Here is a 19,618-nt window from a genome sequence, read left to right as displayed (position 1 = left end):
CCTAAATCTTCCCTATCTTACCTCCTCTCCACCCCCATCCCACTGCCTGAGTCCTTGTAAAAGCCTTCTGAATGATCTCCCTACCTCAAATTTCATTCTTATCCCATATTTTCCATATGTTCCCCCAAAATAATCCCTCTCATTTGTTAATCTAGCCACATTCCTAGGGCTGACTGATGTGAACTGGTAGCTCTCAACTGGCTGGCTGTTCACAGATGGCACATGCTCTGATGGGTCAATGGCTGTGTCATATGGTTGTCAAACATTGTGAATATCATTCCTTACTTAAACCCTACAATGGCTCCCTAGCATCTCAAAATAATCTAGTCTTTTTAGTGTAACATCTCATGGCTTCTTGTTCTCAGGCCAGTGCGCAAGCCACAACACCGTGCTGCCTAACCTATATTCTAGTGTCTCCAAGGAAGGGCTTCTTCACTGGGGTCTAAGGGTCCATATGGGTTTGTATAGAAGTGACAGTGGGGGAGGGGTAACGTACACTTGCTTGGGAAAAAGATGACATCTTTATTTTTGCTAACCTCTAACTATAATTTAGTATTTCCTTCAATTATGTATGCAGGCAATAAATGATAATAGTATGAGTAACACCTATATTTTGTCACCTATAAAATTATGGAAATTCTCAAATCGCAGTAAACTTGTTGAGGATAACTAAAAAATTATTTATGCTCATTGCTATAAATTTACCCTGGGTGGCTCAGTCAGTTAAGCATCTGACTCTTGATTTCGGCTCAAGTCATGACCTCACAGTCTGTGAGACTGGGCTGTGCATCGGGCTCCTTGCTGTCGATGTCAGGGCAGAGACTACTTAGGATTCTCTCTCTTCCTTTCTCTCTGCCCCTCCCTCACTCACGCACATGCTCTCTCTCAAAATAAACATTTTCAGTATTAATTCTGACTGCTATTATATGTCACTATTTAATGTGCTAATAAAGGTGTATATACTATATATCACAAATTTGTTTTTAAGTTATTTTGATAAATATACTTCAATATAATTGCTTTTTTGTAGTAATTTCATGTATTTATTTTATGCACTTAGACAAATTATTTTGCGTAGGGGTCCACACATGAGAGAGCCAAAGAGACGCATGGCACAGGGAAGGCTTAGACTCTACCCTAGTGGCTTCCCCATCCATCCATCCAGTACGCATTTGTTGATTACTCAGCAGGTATCGTACATTGTGCTGAGTCTTAGAGATATCAAGATGAGAAAAACATAGTTCCTGACCTGCAGGTGGAGGAAAGGGCAAACCGACCATTTGAATGCTCTGGGATAAATGTAATATTGTAACTTTACACAGGGAGCCAGGTGAACTGGGAGAGGGACACCTAACCAAAACCAGGGGCTGGGAAAGCCTCCTGGAGATAACAATGGAGGCAGGTTTTAAAGGATGGATAAGATCCAGAGGTGCCTGGGTGGCTCAGTCAGTTAAGTGTCTGACTCTTGATTTTGGCGCAGGTCATGATCTCCCGTTTCATGGGACCGAGTCTCATGTCAGGCTCTACACTGACAGCATGGAACCTCCTCGGGATTCTCTCTCTCCCTCTTTCTTGCCTCTCTCTCTCAAAATAAATCAATAAACTTTATTTTTTAATATATACATTTTAAAGTTTATTTATTTTGAGAGAGAACAGCAGCTTGAGCAGAAGAGGGGGAGAAACAGAATCCCAAGCAGGCTCTGTGTTGTCAGTGTGAAGCTGGATGTGAGACTCGAACTCATGAATCCTCACGGATCATGAGATCCTGACCTGAGCCAAAATCAAGAATCAGATGCTCTACTGACTGAGCCACCCAGGTGCCCCTAAATAAATGAACTTTAAAGGGCAGATAGGATTCAGTCAGGTGAAGAAAGAACACAACCTATGATGCCAAAGGACACAGTATAGTCTTTTGGCAATAACTATGAGTCTGGTATATTTGCTTCAGGAAAGGGACATAATTTTATGTAGTATTAAAGCACTGCTAATAAACATAACTGTCTGATACTGTATATAAAGTCTCTAGACCTGGGAGGGAGGTTGGGAGGGAAGGAAGGCAGGCAGGCAGGCAGGCAGGCAATCAGCCTCGTGGATTTTTCATAGTTAAAAAGGTCCAGTTTCCTAAAGAAGATAAAAAGTTCTCTTCATGTGGACAATGGAAATCCAGTGGTAGAAAATCTGAATTTAGAACGAAAGCCTGGTGATGATAGTTTTCTAGAAGATGAGAAAGAATCCAAAAGCCATCCACATGATGTAGCAGAGAGACTATTTTTAGACTAACTTTCTTGTGGCTTCCTGACTGGATGGCACAAAGATGCGTTTTTTAGAACTGTCTTAAATTAGTGGAATATTTGAGACACACTATAAGATCTTTGTAACAAAATATATGGCTCAAAAAGTCTTCACACTGGAAGGTAGCCCTGGAAGGGCTGGAAGGGAAGCCCTTCCCTGGAAGGGAAGCCCTGGATAGGTATGAAGTTTTTGAACATATATGTTTGGGCTGAAATGGGACTGGGTATCCTTGACTAGAGTATCTAAAAAGGGATATGTCTAGTCTTGGAAATCGGTTTTCAAGCTAAACTACTTATCAGGGTTGTTTGGAAGGCAAGAGGCATTGCCCACCATCTTCCTAAAAGTATGTACCCTTTCAAGTTTCCTTATTTTCTCAAGCAAGACTGAAACATATGTTGATTCAACTTTTACCAATATTAAATTACAGCATGTTTCCTCTTTTTTCATTACAGAAAAAAAGTTGCAATAAACTTCCTGTCTCTCTGTACCTCGTTTCACTTAGGAATTGCAACTATATTATTCTAGTGGAGAGATCAAACTTAGCCGGTACAAATGATAATCAATGAACTGCAAGGTAGTTTTGTATCATTAAACTAAACAATGCTTTACTTTGCAAAATTCCACAAGTACATTTAATGCTATCTTAAAAACAAAACAAAACAGTTTTCTGTAGTTGGAAAAGTTTATTTTTGTGACTGTGTTAATATTAACCTTGAAATGCCTGCCATCTACCATTATACTCCCGTATTTCTCTCCTGAAAGTTTCAGGAAACTTACAGTGCTCCCACAGTTACCGTAAGCAGACTTCGATCTGGGAATGATTACACTTGCATATGGATTTAACTTAGGACAGGAATAAGTTAGCACCTTCTTTTGACCTCTTTCTGAGAACAACATACAAACAGAATCCCGAAATGATGAGTATTTTACAGCAGCTGGCTTACACAGGTGGTAAGATGGGCTTCGACACATGACGGGTCTAGTCATTCAGCAAGTGTGAATTTTGGAAGTGAGCTTCTGCCAGTCTTATTATTAACTGGGAATTGAGTTGTTTTTATGAACTTCTAGCCTTGAGAACTTAAATGCTTTTTTGAAACAAATTCACTTATAATCTAGCTGAAAAATAAAATACTGTTTTTCTTGAATTTTTACATCCTTCAATGACTGGAAACAGCTGAAAGGCCTGGAGAGAGTGTCCTTCTGAGGCCCCAACCTCCTCCATTCAGCTAGTGAGGGTTTCCTTCTGGCTTCAAAATTTCAGTCTCTAGCCAAATGCTATTTTAGAAAAAGATGACCACTGTGGCTGTTAAGATAAACACAGATTTTCAAAAGTCTTCTCTCTGAGTGAAGCTACTATAGATCAATACTCTGAGAATACTTTTTGAAAGAACTTATGTACATTTCATGCTTTAAGATAAGTGTATTGGGAGGTTCTAGAAATACAAATTAACACTGTGGCAAGTTTAAGTCAAAGTCTCAAAGCTTATAAAGACATTCTAAACCTGGGGTGGGGTATCTAAAATTTTACTTGTAGACTGTAGGCTCCCGGGCCCTGTATGCTGGCCACTCAGTAAGGGCGCTGCATTATACCCAGCAGATGCCACAGTTCAGCACTGACTATAAAGCTCTGGGTTAGCACAGCCCAACAGAAACATAAAGGCACAATGTAATTTAAAATTTTTTAGTAACTATACTAAAAAGCATAAAGGAATGGATGAAATTACTTTTAATAATCTATTTTATTTATTAATTCAGTGGTCTAAAATATTATCATTTCAACATGTACCCCTTTTGGGTACTAAGTTTCTGAAATCCAATGTGTATGTTACCCTCATTGCACATCTCCTTTCAGACCAGCCACAAGAAACCACATGTGGCTGGCAGCTATCCTATTTAGACAGTGCAGCTCTATCCTATTCAGGATGAACAGACAGACAAGTGATGCCATGGGAGTACCAGGGCCATCTAAATTCTAGGGTACTGAGACATATTCTAAACCATGGCACCCTCACAGTTTCAGGGTCTGGTGCTTCCAAATGTGTTCGTGTAAGACTCTAGCTAATTTGCAGCAGTAACTCCCAAGTACTAAATATTTCAATCTTGGCCTTTCTGCATCTGCTTGTATAGAAATCTGGTCTTGGTGTAAAAGCTGGACACTCCTACTCTAATGCACTGGGGAGTAAAGAAAGACAAGCTGAGTCAACAGGTCATAGTGATGTCAGTTCTTGTCCAGTGTTTTACTCACATGTTAATATAACTCATTTATTCTATAAATATTATTGAGAGTCTTCTCAGAATAAGGCCCTAGAGAGAAGCATTGATTATGAAAAAAAAACCCTAACAAAAACAGGTGGTAAACTATATTTAAGTATATATTTAAGTATGTAGTCAGCTTTACTTCCTTCCTATGCAACTTTTAGAACTGCCATATTTTAACTAGAAGTAGAACTCTGTATGAAATCTACAAACCCTTGAGGTCTTACAGACTCTAACCAGTTCTAGCCCTTCATGCTCAGTAAACTTTGCTGCCCATCTACTTACTGCTTTGCAGCATTAAAGTGATTACCTTAGATAAATGTGCCCTTATGGTTTCGTTGTCTCTCTCCACCACTTTCATCATTTCTTGGCCTCCAAGGTAGACAACATTAGCTATATTAAAAAAAAAAAAAAGAGTCAAACACTTGGAATATGCAGAACAAACACACATGTCAAATGCACTGTATTTAATTCCTGTTCCCCCTTTTCCTTTCAGCAAGCACTACCTGATGTGAGATATCACTAGGCCAAGAGAGGCGTGTGAGTCAGGCAGTGTGCATGGCCTCCGGAAGCAAGAGCATGTCCCACAAAAGAACCTGCTCTTCTCACCTGCCTTTCTCAATAGCAACACACAGCAGTACGATGGCCTAATGTCAGACACCTCAGTAGATGGCGTGTAGTGCACCTGATCAGTGTGTTTTTATGATTTAAGGATTAGAAGTACAGACTTTCACAGATAAATCATGTATACCAGGGAAACTGCATGCAGTTACTAATGTGAAACTATCCTGACCTTTTTTTTTTTTTTTTTTTTTTTATATTAAAGATACAACTAAAAGGGTTTAAAGTCAAGGGGCGCCTGGGTGGCTCAGTTGGTAAAGCGTCTGACTTCGGCTCAGGTCATGATCTTACGGTTCGTGGGTTTGAGCCCCACATCAGGCTGTGTTCTGATAGCTTGGAGCCTGAAGCCTGCTTCGGATTCTGTGTCTCCCTCTCCTCTCTCTCTCTGCCCCTCCCCTGCTCACGCTCTGTCTCTCAAAAATAAATAAATGTAAAAAAAAAGGGTTTAAAGTCAATTTAAAGGCTAAACGTTTTTTTTTTTTTAATTTTTTTTTTCAACGTTTTTTATTTATTTTTGGGACAGAGAGAGACAGAGCATGAACGGGGGAGGGGCAGAGAGAGAGAGGGACACAGAATCGGAAACAGGCTCCAGGCTCCGAGCCATCAGCCCAGAGCCTGACGCGGGGCTCGAACTCACAGACCGCGAGATCGTGACCTGGCTGAAGTCGGACGCTTAACCGACTGCGCCACCCAGGCGCCCCTAAAGGCTAAACGTTTTTAATGAGGGTTAGTCCCATTGTACTGACTGCATAATGAGCAAAACTGACCCTCTCCCTTTCAAGATGTCACACACCCGAGAAAGAAGAAAACAAGAGACAACATGAATTTATGCGGCTTTCTTGTACTACTATGAAAACTTTCATTCAATGCCGTGTTCCTTTTCATTTGATTGGTATTATTGTCACTTGGCTTTTTTTTTGTCATCACTGCCTGGTATATGTGTCCTTTTCTTTATTTTCAATCTTTTCTCATTTTGTTTTAAGTATGTCTCTTTAAATCATAGGCTTCTTTAAAAACATAATTTGAAAGTATCTCTTAAATAAAGGACTTAACATAGTCACATCTATTGATCTAAAGGATATTTGGTCTGACTCCTGTCATCCTGTTTTGTATATGCTTCACTTTCTTGTGATTTCTAACTCTTCTTTCCACACCCTTTCGTGTGAACGATGAGTTTTCTTTTCCTATTTATCTATTTAAAATTTGTTTATTCATTTTAGTAATCTCCACACCCAGTGTGGGGCTTGAACTCACAACCTCAAGATCAAGAGTTGCATGCTCTTCTGAATGAGCCACCAGGCGCCCCTTTACTATCTTTTAAAAAGTTCTTTTCATTAATAGTCTGAATGCATAAATTCTGTTTTTATTCACTGAATGGTTAGCTGTACCTAAAATTTTGTAAAACGTATTTTTTTCCTACTGCGGTCTAGAATTAATCAGTGTCTATAATCTTTCCTTCCAATAAGGTGACTCTTAGCATCCCTGAACCTTCCTCATGCCTTCCTTCTACCCTGTCTCCTCTTAGGAGCTGTGGGTAATAAACTCTTATTCCAAAGGCAGTTGTTCTCCATATCTGTCATTTTGCCACAGCTGATTAAAACAAATTCTGGGCACATTTTCAAACAAGGCAGAGGTGGTATGGGGAGGTCAGTGTGGTGGTTTTGTAGGGCAGAGTAGTGGAGGGGGGGAGAGCTACTGAAGGAGGGGCTCCAGAGTCTGCAGAGGGTTCCTCTTCAGCTCCAGCTATGTACTGATTGGCACTATCATGTGAGACACCACCAGAAGCTGGGGAAAGAACCACTTGAAAGGATTTAGATGGAACAGTGTCCAAACTGGAAGTAGTTACTGTTCCTACCAGCCTAGCAGAAAAGTCTTGTAATTAATGGTGTATCGGGGCACCTGGGTGGCTCAGTCGGTTCCGTGCCCGACTTTGGCTCAGGTCATGATCTCACCGTTTGTGAGGCCGTGTTGGGCTCTGTGCTGACAGCTCAGAGTTTGGAGCCTGCTTCAGATTCTGTGTCCCCTCTGTCTCTGCCCCTCCCCTGCTTATGCTCTCTCTCTCTCTCTCAAAAATAAAAATAAAATAAACATTAAAAAAAGGTGTATCAACTAAAGAACTTGGAAAGGTTTTTTGCCTTGGTAGAGGGGTAAAATTAGCCCTAAACTAAATGCTGTTCTGTAAGCAACTAATAAAGCCTAAAAGCAAGAACAGAAAGGATCAAACTATTTCCAAGTAACATAACTGTCCCATAGCAAAGCTTAAGAACATCTACATAAATACAAAAATACCCAGCATCCAACAAAGTAAAATTAACAATGTAAAGCATCCCATAAAAAGTTATCAAGTATGCAAGGCAGGAAAATACAACCCAAGATAAGGAAAAAATTAATAAAAACTGACCCAAAAGTGACAAAGATAATAAAATTGGTAAACATTCAAGAAATGGTGCTGGGAAAACTGGATATACACAATGCAAAAGAATGAGTTGGACCATTATCTCATACCATACACAAAAATTAATTAAAAATGGATCACAGTCCTAAATTTAACAACTAAATGTATAAAACTCTTACAAGGAAACATAGGAATAAATCCTTATGATCTCAGATTAGGTAATGAGTTCTAAGATATGACACTAAAAGCACAAGTGAGAAAAGGGAAAATAAACTGGTTTTCATAAAAATTAACACTGTGCTTTAAAGGACACTGTCAAGAAAAGTGAAAAGATAACCCATAGAGTGAAAGAAAACTGTACATCTAATAAGGATCTAGTATCCAGAATATATAAAGAACTCTTACAATTTAACAGTAAAAAGACAAAAACTTGATTAAAAATGGGCAAAGGATTTAAACAGGCATTACTCTAAAGAAGATGTACAAATGGCCAATAAGCATGTAAAAAGATGCTCAACATCATTAGCCATCAATGAAATGCAATCAAAACTATGTGATACCACATCACACCTACCAGGATGCTACAAGAAAAAAGACAAACGAAAGTCAGTGTGGACAGGGATGCAGAGAAACTGAAACCCTCATACATTGTGGGTAGCACTGTAAATTGGTACAGGCACCGTGGAAACAGTTGGACAGTTTCTCAGAATGTTAAATATGGAGTTACTGCATCTATCTAGCCATTCCAATTGTAGGTGTAAATAAACCCAAGAGACCTGAAAACAGAGGTCCACACAAAACTTTGTGGGAATATGTATAGCAGCATTGTTCGTGATAGCCCAAAAGTAGAAACAATGTGCATGGCCATCAAATGAGAAATGGAAAAGAAACATATGATACTGCCATACAATGGAATATTACTGAGCAATAATGAAGTACTAATACATGCTACAACATGAATGAACCGTGGACACATCATGCTAAATGAAAGAAGCAAGTCACAAAAGGCTATTATTATATTGTATATAATATACAATATATATTGTATACAATTATATTATTATACTGTATATTGTATACAATATATATTGTATATAATATTGTATATAATGTTGTATTGTATTATATTGTATATTGTATATATATTATTATATTGTATAATTCCTTTTATAATTAAATGTCCGTTATATATTGAGAAATACATTGAGAAATACATTGAGAAAATAGATTAGTGGTTGTCAGGGACTGGGGTAAGGGGGAAATGGTGAGTGATGGGCATGGGGATTCTTCTGAGGTGATGAAAATATTCTAAAGTCACATAGTTGTCATGGTTGCACTACTCTGAGAATATACTAAAAAAACAACAACAACACTGAATTGTGCACTTAAAAGGAGTGAGTTTTATGGCATTTTAATTACATCAAAATTAACCTATTTTAAAAAAATTGGTATTTGCAGATATTGAAAGTTCTATAACCTATACCATATATTTGAGAAGTGAGAAATATTGAATGTGTTAAATAGAATTATGGAAGATATAAGAAAGACCATATCAAACTTCTAGAGATGAAAAATACACTAGATGGGATAATAGCAGAGCAGACATCATTAAAAAAAAATTAATGAATTGAAGACAGCAATAGAAACTATCCAAAGGGAAACACACAGAGAAAGAAAGTGGGGGAGAGGGGGACAGGGGCAAGAACAGAACATCAGTGAACCACAAGTGAACTTCAGAGTGGCATCATACACCATGTGATTGGAGTCTTTGAAGGAGGGAAGCACAGAAAAAAATATCTGAAAAAATATTAAAATATTAAAACCATAAACCTACAAATCCAAGAAGCTCAAAGAATCCCAAAGCACAAGAACCATGAAGAAAACTATATTAAAGTACCTAAGGAATTGCTTCAAACTAGTATAAAGAGAAAATCTTAAAAGTAGAGAAAAATGATACACAGTTGATCCTTCATCAACATGGGTTTGAATTGTATGGGTCCACTTAAACATGGATTCTTTTTGATAAATACAGGACCGTACTGTAAATATATTTTCTCTTCCTTATGATTTTTTTTCTCTTACTTTATTGTAAGAATAGAGTATATAATACGTATAATACACAAAATATGTGTTAACTGTTTATGTTATCTGTAAGGCTTCTGCTCAACAGGCTATTAATAGTTAAGTGTCTGGGGAGTCAAAAGTTATACACAGATTTTTGACTGCATGGGGGGTTGGCACCCCTATTCCCCACATTGTTTAAGGGTCAACCATCTTACTTACGGAGGAACCAAAACTTAAAATGACAGCAGATTTCTTCTTGAAATGATATAACTAGGAGACAGTGGAGGAATACTTTTAAAGTAATGAAAGAAAAAAAAAGCCTGCCAATCTAGAATTTTATAGTTAATGAAAATAGCTTTCAGACATACAAAAACTGAAAGAATTAACTACCAGTGGAAGTAAAAGAAATGTTATGAGAAATACTTGAAGCAAAAAGATGATATCTGATGGAGATTGTATCTGCACAAGAACATCAGATGGGGCGCCTGGGTGGCTCAGTTGGTTAAGCGTCTGACTCTTGATTTTGGCTCAGATCATGATCTCAGGGTTCATGAGTTCAAGCCCCATGTCAGGCTCTGTGCTGGAGACGCAGAGCCTGCTTGGGATTCTCTCTCTCCTTAAAAAAAAGAGAAATAGTTATTATGTGGGTAAATTTAACATACAATTTTTATTTATACCTCTTTGTAAGACAACTGACTGTTTAAAGAGAAAATAGTAATACCATATCAAAGAAGTAAAATATATGACAACAATATCACAAATGCTAGGAGGGAGAAAAGGCTTATTGTTGTTAAGTTTCTTACGGTATACTTCAATGGTAAGTCATTTGAAGACTGTAAAAGTTAAAAATGTTGATTGTAAATCCTAAAGCAACCACTGAAACAGCAAAACAAAGAATGACTAATAAGCCAATGCAGGCGATAAAATGAAAGCATAAAATATCCAATTAACTCATAGGAAGGTAGAAAAAAGCAAAATTGGAACAAAGAACATAGGAGACAAATAGAAAATATATATCAAGATTACAGATTTAAGCCCAGCTCTATTCACAACTACATTAAATACAAATTGTCTCAACATTCAAATCAAAAGGCAAAGTAGGTAAGAAACCAAGATTCAACTATTTGCTGCCTGTAAGAAATGGATCTTAAGGGGCGCCTGGGTGGCGCAGTCGGTTAAGCGTCCGACTTCAGCCAGGTCACGATCTCGCCGTCCGTGAGTTCGAGCCCCGCGTCAGGCTCTGGGCTGATGGCTTGGAGCCTGGAGCCTGTTTCCGATTCTGTGTCTCCCTCTCTCTCTGCCCCTCCCCCGTTCATGCTCTGTCTCTCTCTGTCCCAAAAATAAATAAAAAACGTTGAAAAAAAAATTAAAAAAAAAAAAAAAAAAAAAAGAAATGGATCTTAATATAAAGACATAAGTAAACTAAAAGTTAAAAAACAGAAATAAATCATGCTAACATTAGTCAAAAGAAAAGTAGAATGACTATATTAATATCAGACAAAATGGATTTCAGAGCCAATAATACTACCAGAGATAAAGAGGGTGATTCTGTAGTGATAAAGTGTCAATTCATCAGGAATAAATAAAAGTCCTAAATGTTTATGCACCTGGTATGTTTGAACTTCAAGTACATGAAGTAAAAACTAACAGAAATTCAAAAAGGAACTGACAAATCCACAAATATAGTCAGAGATTTCAATACTCATCTTCTAATAATTAATTTTTTAAAGTTTATTTATTTTGAGAGAGAGAGCGAGAGAGTGAGAGCGAGCATGAGCAGGGAGGGGCAGAGAGAGAGGGAGAGGGAGAGAATCCCAAATAGGCTCCACACTGTCAGTGCGGAGGCTGATGGGGGGCTCTAACTTACAAACTGTGAGACCATGACTTGAGCTGAAACTGAGAGTCGGATGCTTAACTGATTGGGCCACCCAGGCACCCTGATATCTTCTAATAACTGACAGAACAGTTAGAGAGGAAAATCAGTAAAGATACAGAAAAGGACACCATCAATCAACCTGACCAAAGTGACATCTATAGAACAGTCTACCCAATGAGAACAGAATATACATTCTTTTTAAGTATCCATAGAGCATTTCCCTAGTTAAGTCATATCCTGGTCCATAAAACATGTATCAGTCCGTTAAAACAAAATCATACAAAATACACTCTCTGGCCATAATGGAACCAAATTAGAAATCAATAACAGAAAGATATCTGGAAAATCTCCAAATATCTAGAAATGAAGTAACACATTTCTAAATAACCCCTGGGTCAAAGAGGAAATCTAAAGGGAAATAAAAGAGCATTGTGAAGTGAATAAAAAGAAAAACACAACATATCAAAATTTGTGCGACATGACCACAGCAGTATTTAGAGAGAAGTTTATAAAGCACCAAAAACCCAGTTTATAAATGGAAAAAGATCTCAAATAAATGACCTCTGTTCCACTGTAAGAAACCAGAAAAAGAAAATTAACTTCAAAGTAGGCAGGATAAATAAGAATGTTCATAGCAGAAATTAATTAAATAGAAGCCAGAAAAACAGTTGGGAAAATAAATGACACCAAGAATAAGTTCAGTAAAACTGATGAACCTTGAGCCAGACTGATCAGGAAAAAACAACATGTGGGAAGACATAAGACATAAAACATTACTAAATATCAGGAAAGAAAAGTGACATCCTATAGATTTTACAGATGCCAAAAAAGATAATCAAGGTAATTTTATGGACAACTTTATGCTAAGAAATTCAACAACTTAGATAAAAACGTACAAAATCTACAACAAAGACAAAAGTTTTAAGCTTACTTGAAAATAGATAACCTGAAAAGTCTTATATCATGGAAATTAAATTTGTAATTTAAAGCCTTTTCACAAAGAAAACCCCAGGGCACGAGGACTTCATTAGTCCACTCTACCAAATATTTAAGGAAGAAATAATGTTGATTCTACACAAACTCTTCCATATATCCTACACATATGTGGATACTGGATTTCTGACAGAGCAGCAGAAAATAGGTGGTCTGTGGCAGGCAGAATTCTAAATTGAAACAAATAATCCTTGCCCTCCCGGAATCCACTCCCTTTTGAGTGTGGGTGGAACCTGTAAATCTGATGACATATTACCCCCATGACTGGGTTACGTTATAGAGCAGAGATGACTTTAAGGGTGATTATCCTGGTGGGCCCAACCTAATCACATAAGTCCTTCAAAATCTGAGTTTTCCTCTGGCTGGTGGGAGAAGAGGAAGTTAGAGATTCAAAGTGCTAAAAGGATTAGAGGTACCATTGCTGGTTTGAAGATGGAGCATGTAGACAGAAATGGAAAGTGACCTCTAGGAGCTGAGAGGGACCCCCGGCTCACAGTAAGCAAGAGAATGGGGACCTCAGTCATAAAGCCACACAAACCAGACTTTTCCAACAACCTGAATGAGCTCTGAAGTGGATTTCTGGATGTGCAGGGCCATTCGGGAGGTTTCTGAGATCCAGGCAATGGTGACTCTTGAGATGAGTGGGAGTTATATGGGAGTTTGCTTTGGGATAATTCATGGGAGGTAAAAACATTTATGTTTTAATCACTTTTCTGTAGTGTCATTCCTCAATTAGAAACAACTTAAAAATCTGAATAACTTGGTAAGGAATTTTATATTTCTAAAAGTAAAGTTTTTATCAGGGAATGTATCTCACCCTACCTTTTTTTCCATTTTTCCTCCTGATAATTTCTCATCTAAGTATACTTTTTTTATTTTTTAAGAAAGTAACATACCAGCTTCCTTTCCTGTAATTGCTCCAAGGAAGCCATTTTTTTTTCATTCCTCAGAAATGCTCATAACACAACACAGTGGTCAGAAATAATAATACCAAATGGACATGTAATTTCCTAAGGGGAAAACACATTTCTCTTGGCAATGACTGTCAACAGCATTCCTGGAAACCCAGCAGAATTCAGAGTTTCAAGCACCACAGTGAAGGAAATATCCAGAAGTAGGAGTAATGGAAACAAAAACATGAAGGAAAGAGAATGATTTCGGAGAGTGTGAGTTGTTTATTTTTTTTTCCATTACAAATCTAAATACAGGTGTAAAAAAACTCGCCAAGGAGTCCGATACTCTATTTTATTTGCTACCATATCTTCTGAACCTGCTTAGTGTTCAAGTGTCACTACAGGCCTTCACGTTGCAGGAGAGTGGCTAATGGAACAAAAGGAGTGGGGGCCGGCGCTGGAGGGACCAGTGGGACTTGCATCTCACAGGCCAGACTAAGCGTCACTAAGCGCTTCCAAGTACACGTAATATACGACAGAACACTGCCTTCTGCTGACCTCAGTTACCTGTACTGATGTGATTTTTCATCTTTCTGGAAAAATCCCAACTCATCTTCATGTCTGAATTCATTTGTCTTCTCTTCCCTTCCTTACTTAGGTAGAACTGATTTCTCCTTTATTGGTACTACTCATGTCCTGTGGTTATTCTCATGACAGCCCTAATGGTGATGTATTAAAATTCTTCCATGCTGGAAGTTAACTTAAAGGCAGGAGCTGTATTTCATTTATTACTCTTGCCAGTGCTTATCTGAGTATTTGGTTCATGGCAGGTGTCAGCGAGGGTTGTTAAATGAAATGGGAAGGGACTGAGCTGGTGTTGGTTTTTTCTGGGGGGATGGGGGGTGGTGAGAGGAAAAACCTGCTGCTTTCCTTGAAGCGGTGCAAGAGCTGATGTCTGGCCACAATGGAGGCCAGAAGTGGAGGCAGAAGCACACTGACACCGGTGAGCCCGGCGGGGAGGTAGTGGTATAAGACTGGGACAAATCACTCCAGGCGCGGGGACAGTCTAAGAGCTTCTGCTGAGACTGGCCGAAAATTAGGCCTCATAAAGCACTGGTCTCAGCAGTGGGGGACAATGCAGAGGTAAGTAAACCCACAATTAATGACACAACAGGAAGTTTGGGGGAGATGCATACATAGTTGTCTGAAGTAGAGCTTGGGCACTGGAAGCCAAGTTGTCCTGCTGTTGTGGTGGCAGGTGGCCCAGGGCCACTAGTAGGGCTCCACAGAATGCTTCAGTTCGTTTGGTGTTGCCATTATACTGATGATTATAACTATCCATTTAGTCTGCAAACAGATCATCTTATTTCTGTGACACTAAGTTCACCAAAGTGAAAACCACAACTGAAGGTATTTTTTTAGAAAAAATAATACAGCTTTTTAGAGTGGCAGATTATATATATATGTTTCTTTAGAAAAACATAGTAAAACCTTCATTGAATGATTTAATTCTAAACCAGAGATGATATTCTAATGTTGTATCCAATCAACTTTTGTCCTAAATCTTAATACTGACTACACACACACACACACACACACACACACACACACACACCTTCTCCTTCATGCTGCATTTTAGGCTAAACTTCCGTTAATTAGTAAAGCTATAGTTGCCTTCTATAAATAGATTTTTCTAAGCTACACACATAAATGAGAGGAGAGGTAACAAAGGAGTCTGATTTTGTCTTATTCAAAAAATTATTCTGATTGGATTAAAAATATTTTGAGAAGAAATTTGATTCCATAATAAAGCTTATGTTTCAGTTCATTGAAAAGTTCATTTCATATCATTGTACATGTTTTAAAAAGCTATTTCCATATAGATCAAGTAAAGGAAAGATAATGAAAGTTTTTGTTTGTTTGTTTTTTGTTTTGATTTTTACAAGAATGTATGCAACAAAATAACATAACCTACCAGGAATGACCTTTGTCTCTGCACTGTTTTTCTAGTTAGGTAACTGAGAGGAATTAAAACATCCATTTGGGCTAATGAAAAGACCCCAGAATATTTTTTAAAGTTAATTATCTTGACCTGTGATACTGCTAAGCTAAAATATATTTGCTTTCAGCTTTGATCAGGAAATCCAATTTAGCTGTCTCAGTGAAAAGCCTATGTCTAATGAAATAGAAGAACATCTATTGTAAAGAAAATATGTAGTAGCAAACATTCCAGAATTAAAGTAAAAAACCTCATATATTTTCTTTGAAAACAACACTTAAAACAATTTAATTATGTAAATTCATCTGATGGACACTGTGGTAAAGTTTATAAAGTATGGTAATTGAATTAGGGCTACTCTTTGAATGATGGATAGGAAGTGGTTTTACTCACTCAGTTTGGTGAAGGAGGCTAATACACAGAATCTCAGCCTACAGGAAGGGCCGTCTTTGCCAAAAGGGCAACAGCATTTGAAATACTTGAATATTTTGGTTCCTTGAATTTTTCAGACCTTACTACAACAAAAAAATATGTGTATAAACTAAAGGATACAGAAAATCAGTTTCTATCTAGATAGGGCAGGATTTATTATCCACTACTTGGACTAGCAAACTTCCTCCGTTTGTTTCTGTAAGATTTCTACTAAAGCACAGACATTACATAATGTGCAAATACTGCAAGCCCTCCTAAAAGTCAAGCTGGCATGTTCAAGGTCACTCTTTGGATGACAGGAAAGCCAGAGAAACAGGTCTACAGAGGATGTCACAGATTGCACAGACTCTGAGAATGATCTTGGAGCTGGTCTTCCTTTGTCTTGATAAACCCTCTCTTTGGGTAACCTAAAAATCATGCTGCTGATTCAAGTGGCTGGTCTGAATACTGATTACATTTACCATTCATGGGATATAAGCTTGGAAGAAGTCCACTAATCACCTGCAAACGCCAGGGTCTTATTAGTATGGGTATTTCTCAGCTGGGACCTTCTTCCTTTTGTAGTAAGCAAGGTAATAGGAATTGCCTAAAGGATTGCCAGGGCAAGCCCAGGCAAAACAGCTTCTATGGTACTTGTTGCAAGAGGAGGCAAGGGTGATATGAGACCCAAAGGGGATAGGTAGGAAGAGACTGGCTAGCATGATTAAAATGCTTGGTTAAGGATTAGCCTAGGATCACTACTATGAGACTTAACTAAAACCCAAGTAGACAATGAACCAAGAACCCAAAGAAGAAAGATGAGTAATTTTTACCTGCTTTCCCTTTACCCAAAGTTACACAGATTGAGTGAGTAATGGGGAAAAAAAGAGACCGCCAAAGTACTGCTTACATGGACATCAGAAGGCCTGATCTAGAACAAAGAGAACAGAACATCAGAGAAGGAAGGATGTCTGAAATAGGAGAGCTATGTTCCAAAAGTATGTTTGCACGTTAGTTATTTGGAACAGAGATGAAGGAAGGCAGCTGAGGGCTCAGTCTGCTTTAGAGTCTAATTTGCACATAGTGTAACTCTACAGGGGTTGTTGTGTGAAAAAGGAATCCCAGGGCTCCCCAGGCAGCAATGTGGCTAGAAGGTTCTGGTTGCCTTGAGTCTGGGAGGATAGTGTGTCACGTCCAAACTATCTTGTTCCTGAATGCCTGCACTTGGGGCCACTGAAAGATGCAGCAGGAGGTCAATCACTATAGCTGAAAGGAAGATTCCTTTCTCTGAAGTGCAGCTTATACAGCCTACTTCTCTAAAAGGGTGCTTATAACTCTGGTAGAGAAAAATTGGAAAACATCTTTAATTATCTTTTGGTTAAAAACATTAAATACTTGACTATATATCATATGTGTTACATAGTTACTAAATGTATATAGAAAAACAAATAAAACTTTTGTATACTCCATGTCCTGGTTTGAGTTTAGAACATATTTCTATTTTTTTTTTTAATGTTTATTCATTTTTGAGAAAGAGAGAGAGACAGAGAGACAGAACACAAGCAGGGTAGTGGCAGAGAGAGACACAGAATCTGAAGTAGGCTCCAGGCTCTGAGCTGTTAGCACAGAGCCCAATGTGGGGCTCAAACTCACGAACCATGAGATCATGACCTGAGCCCAAGTGGGACGCTTAACTGACTGAGCCACCCCTGGAACATATTTCTAAAGAGGTATAAGAAAAGGCACCCCTGGAACATATTTCTAAACAGGTATAAGAAAAGCACAGGTAGCTGTCTACCTAATGCCTATCAGAGACTCATGTTTTGGGTGAAGTGTTCTATAAATGTCTATTAAGTCCTGCTGGGTGAACACTGTGGTTGAATTCTTCTACATCCTTGCTAATTTTCTGTTTTGTTCTATCAACTGTTGAGAGAGGTGTGCTTAAGTATCCAACAATAATCGTGTATTTGTCCATTATTTCTTTCAATTCTATTGGTTTCTGCTTCATATATTTTGTAGCTGTCTTGTTTGGTGTACACATGTTTAGGATTGCTGCCTTCTGTCTTCTTGGTAGACTAAACCTTTTATTATTATTGTGCAATGTCCCTCTCTGTCCCTGGTAATTTTTTTTTTGTTCTGAAGTCTATTTTATCTGATATTAATATAGTCATTCCTTATTCCTCTTGATTATTGTTTACATGATATATCTTTGCCCATTCTTTTACTTTCAATCTATGTATATATGATTATACTTGAACTGGGTTGTCTGAAGATAGCATATACTTAGGTAATGCTTTTTAATCCATGTTGTCAATCTTTGTCTTTTAATTGGTGTATTTTTTCCATTTCCATTTAATGTAATTATTGGTATGTTAGAGCTTGTATGCCATTTTATTATTTGTTTTCTATTTGTCAAGGTTTTTTGTTTGCTGTGTTCCCTAATATGCAGGGGTTTTAGCACTTAGTAGGAAAAGCAGGGAAAAGTACACCTATACCATCCTCCTGGAAGCAGAATTCCTTGGAGAAAAATGGAGTCCCTAACTGGAAAATGCTTTTTATAGTTCCCTCTATAGGGTAAAAAGAAAAATACCAAAGGGGGAAAAACTGTAAAGAAAAATAAAATGATTTATTGAAGTAAATGTGGAGTAATTTTATACATGTTTGCCAGAATTTCACGTAACTTCCATTTTGGTTTCAAATAATTTCCAAAGTGTACTGTTCCTTTAGAGATCATCTAGTCTCACCTTTGTTTTGAACAATGACTGAGGGCCAGACAGGGGAAGGGACTAAACTGAAGTCACAGAGTAAGTCTGGACCAAAATGAGTAAGCAAAACCAAAGCAAAACCAAAATGAGAATTGAGCATTTCTGACTTGCAGTCAATACTATTTTCACTTAGGCCATCTCTTTCTCTTCTATAATATGAGGGAAGGATAAAGGGCTGGACCTTATCCTTCTTTAAGGGACTTCTCCAACTTCAATCTTTGGTGATTTTTATAACTGTCCTTATCTTTGCTTCCTTTCTTCCTATCTCACCTTCTTCCATTGCTATGCTAAGGCTGTAATAAAGAATGGACATTGGGGAAAGTATGGAGCAGACAAAAATCCATAAAAATACAGAAAATATATTGAACTTGTACTTGTAATGATTGCTTCTTGCTACATATTTGGAAAAATAACCTTGTATAATCAATCTGTAGCTGTACAACAGGGCTGTGACTTGTTCCTGGATTCATTATGTACATGACTGTGTGGTGCTCTTAACACAGGTGAACACGGTAAACTTTCTTCAGGAGTCTTGCCATTACGATTAACTGGGGCAGAAAGACAATAGTAGCAACTATGGTAAAAGGAAGCTTAGCACAGTGGTAGACAGTCAAAGTTTAAACACTACCCACTAGTTGTGTGACTGTGACAATCATGTAACTTCTCTGTACCTCAGTATCTTCATCTGTAAAACAGGGACAGTAAAATACCCAAACCTGATTAGTTTTGAGAACTACAAATAAAAGCTTAGAACGGTGCCATTAGCTGCTGCTGCTGCATCTGTTGTTATATCATTCGTTGGAGGCTTATTATAAATAAAATCTTATATAGACACATTGCATATATTATCATATTTAATTCTGCAATAACCTCTTGAGGTATAGATTAAAAAGGATTATATTATTATGAAAATAATTTATAAGCATTCTATGAATTAGTATTAACCTACAAAGGTAGATTACATTTAAAAACAAAGGTTGAAGGCAAAAGATAAAGTAGCAAATGTTCCCTGGCACATTCAGAAAATATACTCAGCACAATACCCAGTGTTGT

The 19,618-nt window shown here is 37.8% G+C and overlaps 1 protein-coding gene across 3 annotated transcripts in view; it reads right to left on the bottom strand.

The window, feature by feature from the left end:
* LDAH (lipid droplet associated hydrolase) overlaps positions 1-19,618 on the bottom strand; it is a 110,172-nt gene that overhangs the window by 14,583 nt on the left and 75,971 nt on the right. For all 3 annotated transcript variants that reach the window (XM_019450833.2, XM_053891122.1, XM_019450840.2), the window contains one exon: positions 4,859-4,941. In XM_019450833.2, coding sequence (XP_019306378.2) covers positions 4,859-4,941 — 83 coding nt within the window. The remainder of the gene's footprint in view (positions 1-4,858; positions 4,942-19,618) is intronic.

This window comes from Panthera pardus, unplaced genomic scaffold (assembly GCF_024362965.1).
Source record: "Panthera pardus isolate Hobbes unplaced genomic scaffold, ASM2436296v1 HiC_scaffold_26, whole genome shotgun sequence".
Lineage (NCBI taxonomy): Eukaryota > Metazoa > Chordata > Mammalia > Carnivora > Felidae > Panthera > Panthera pardus.
Note: the sequence above shows the minus strand (reverse complement) of the source record. Positions and strands in the feature narration are given on the sequence as shown.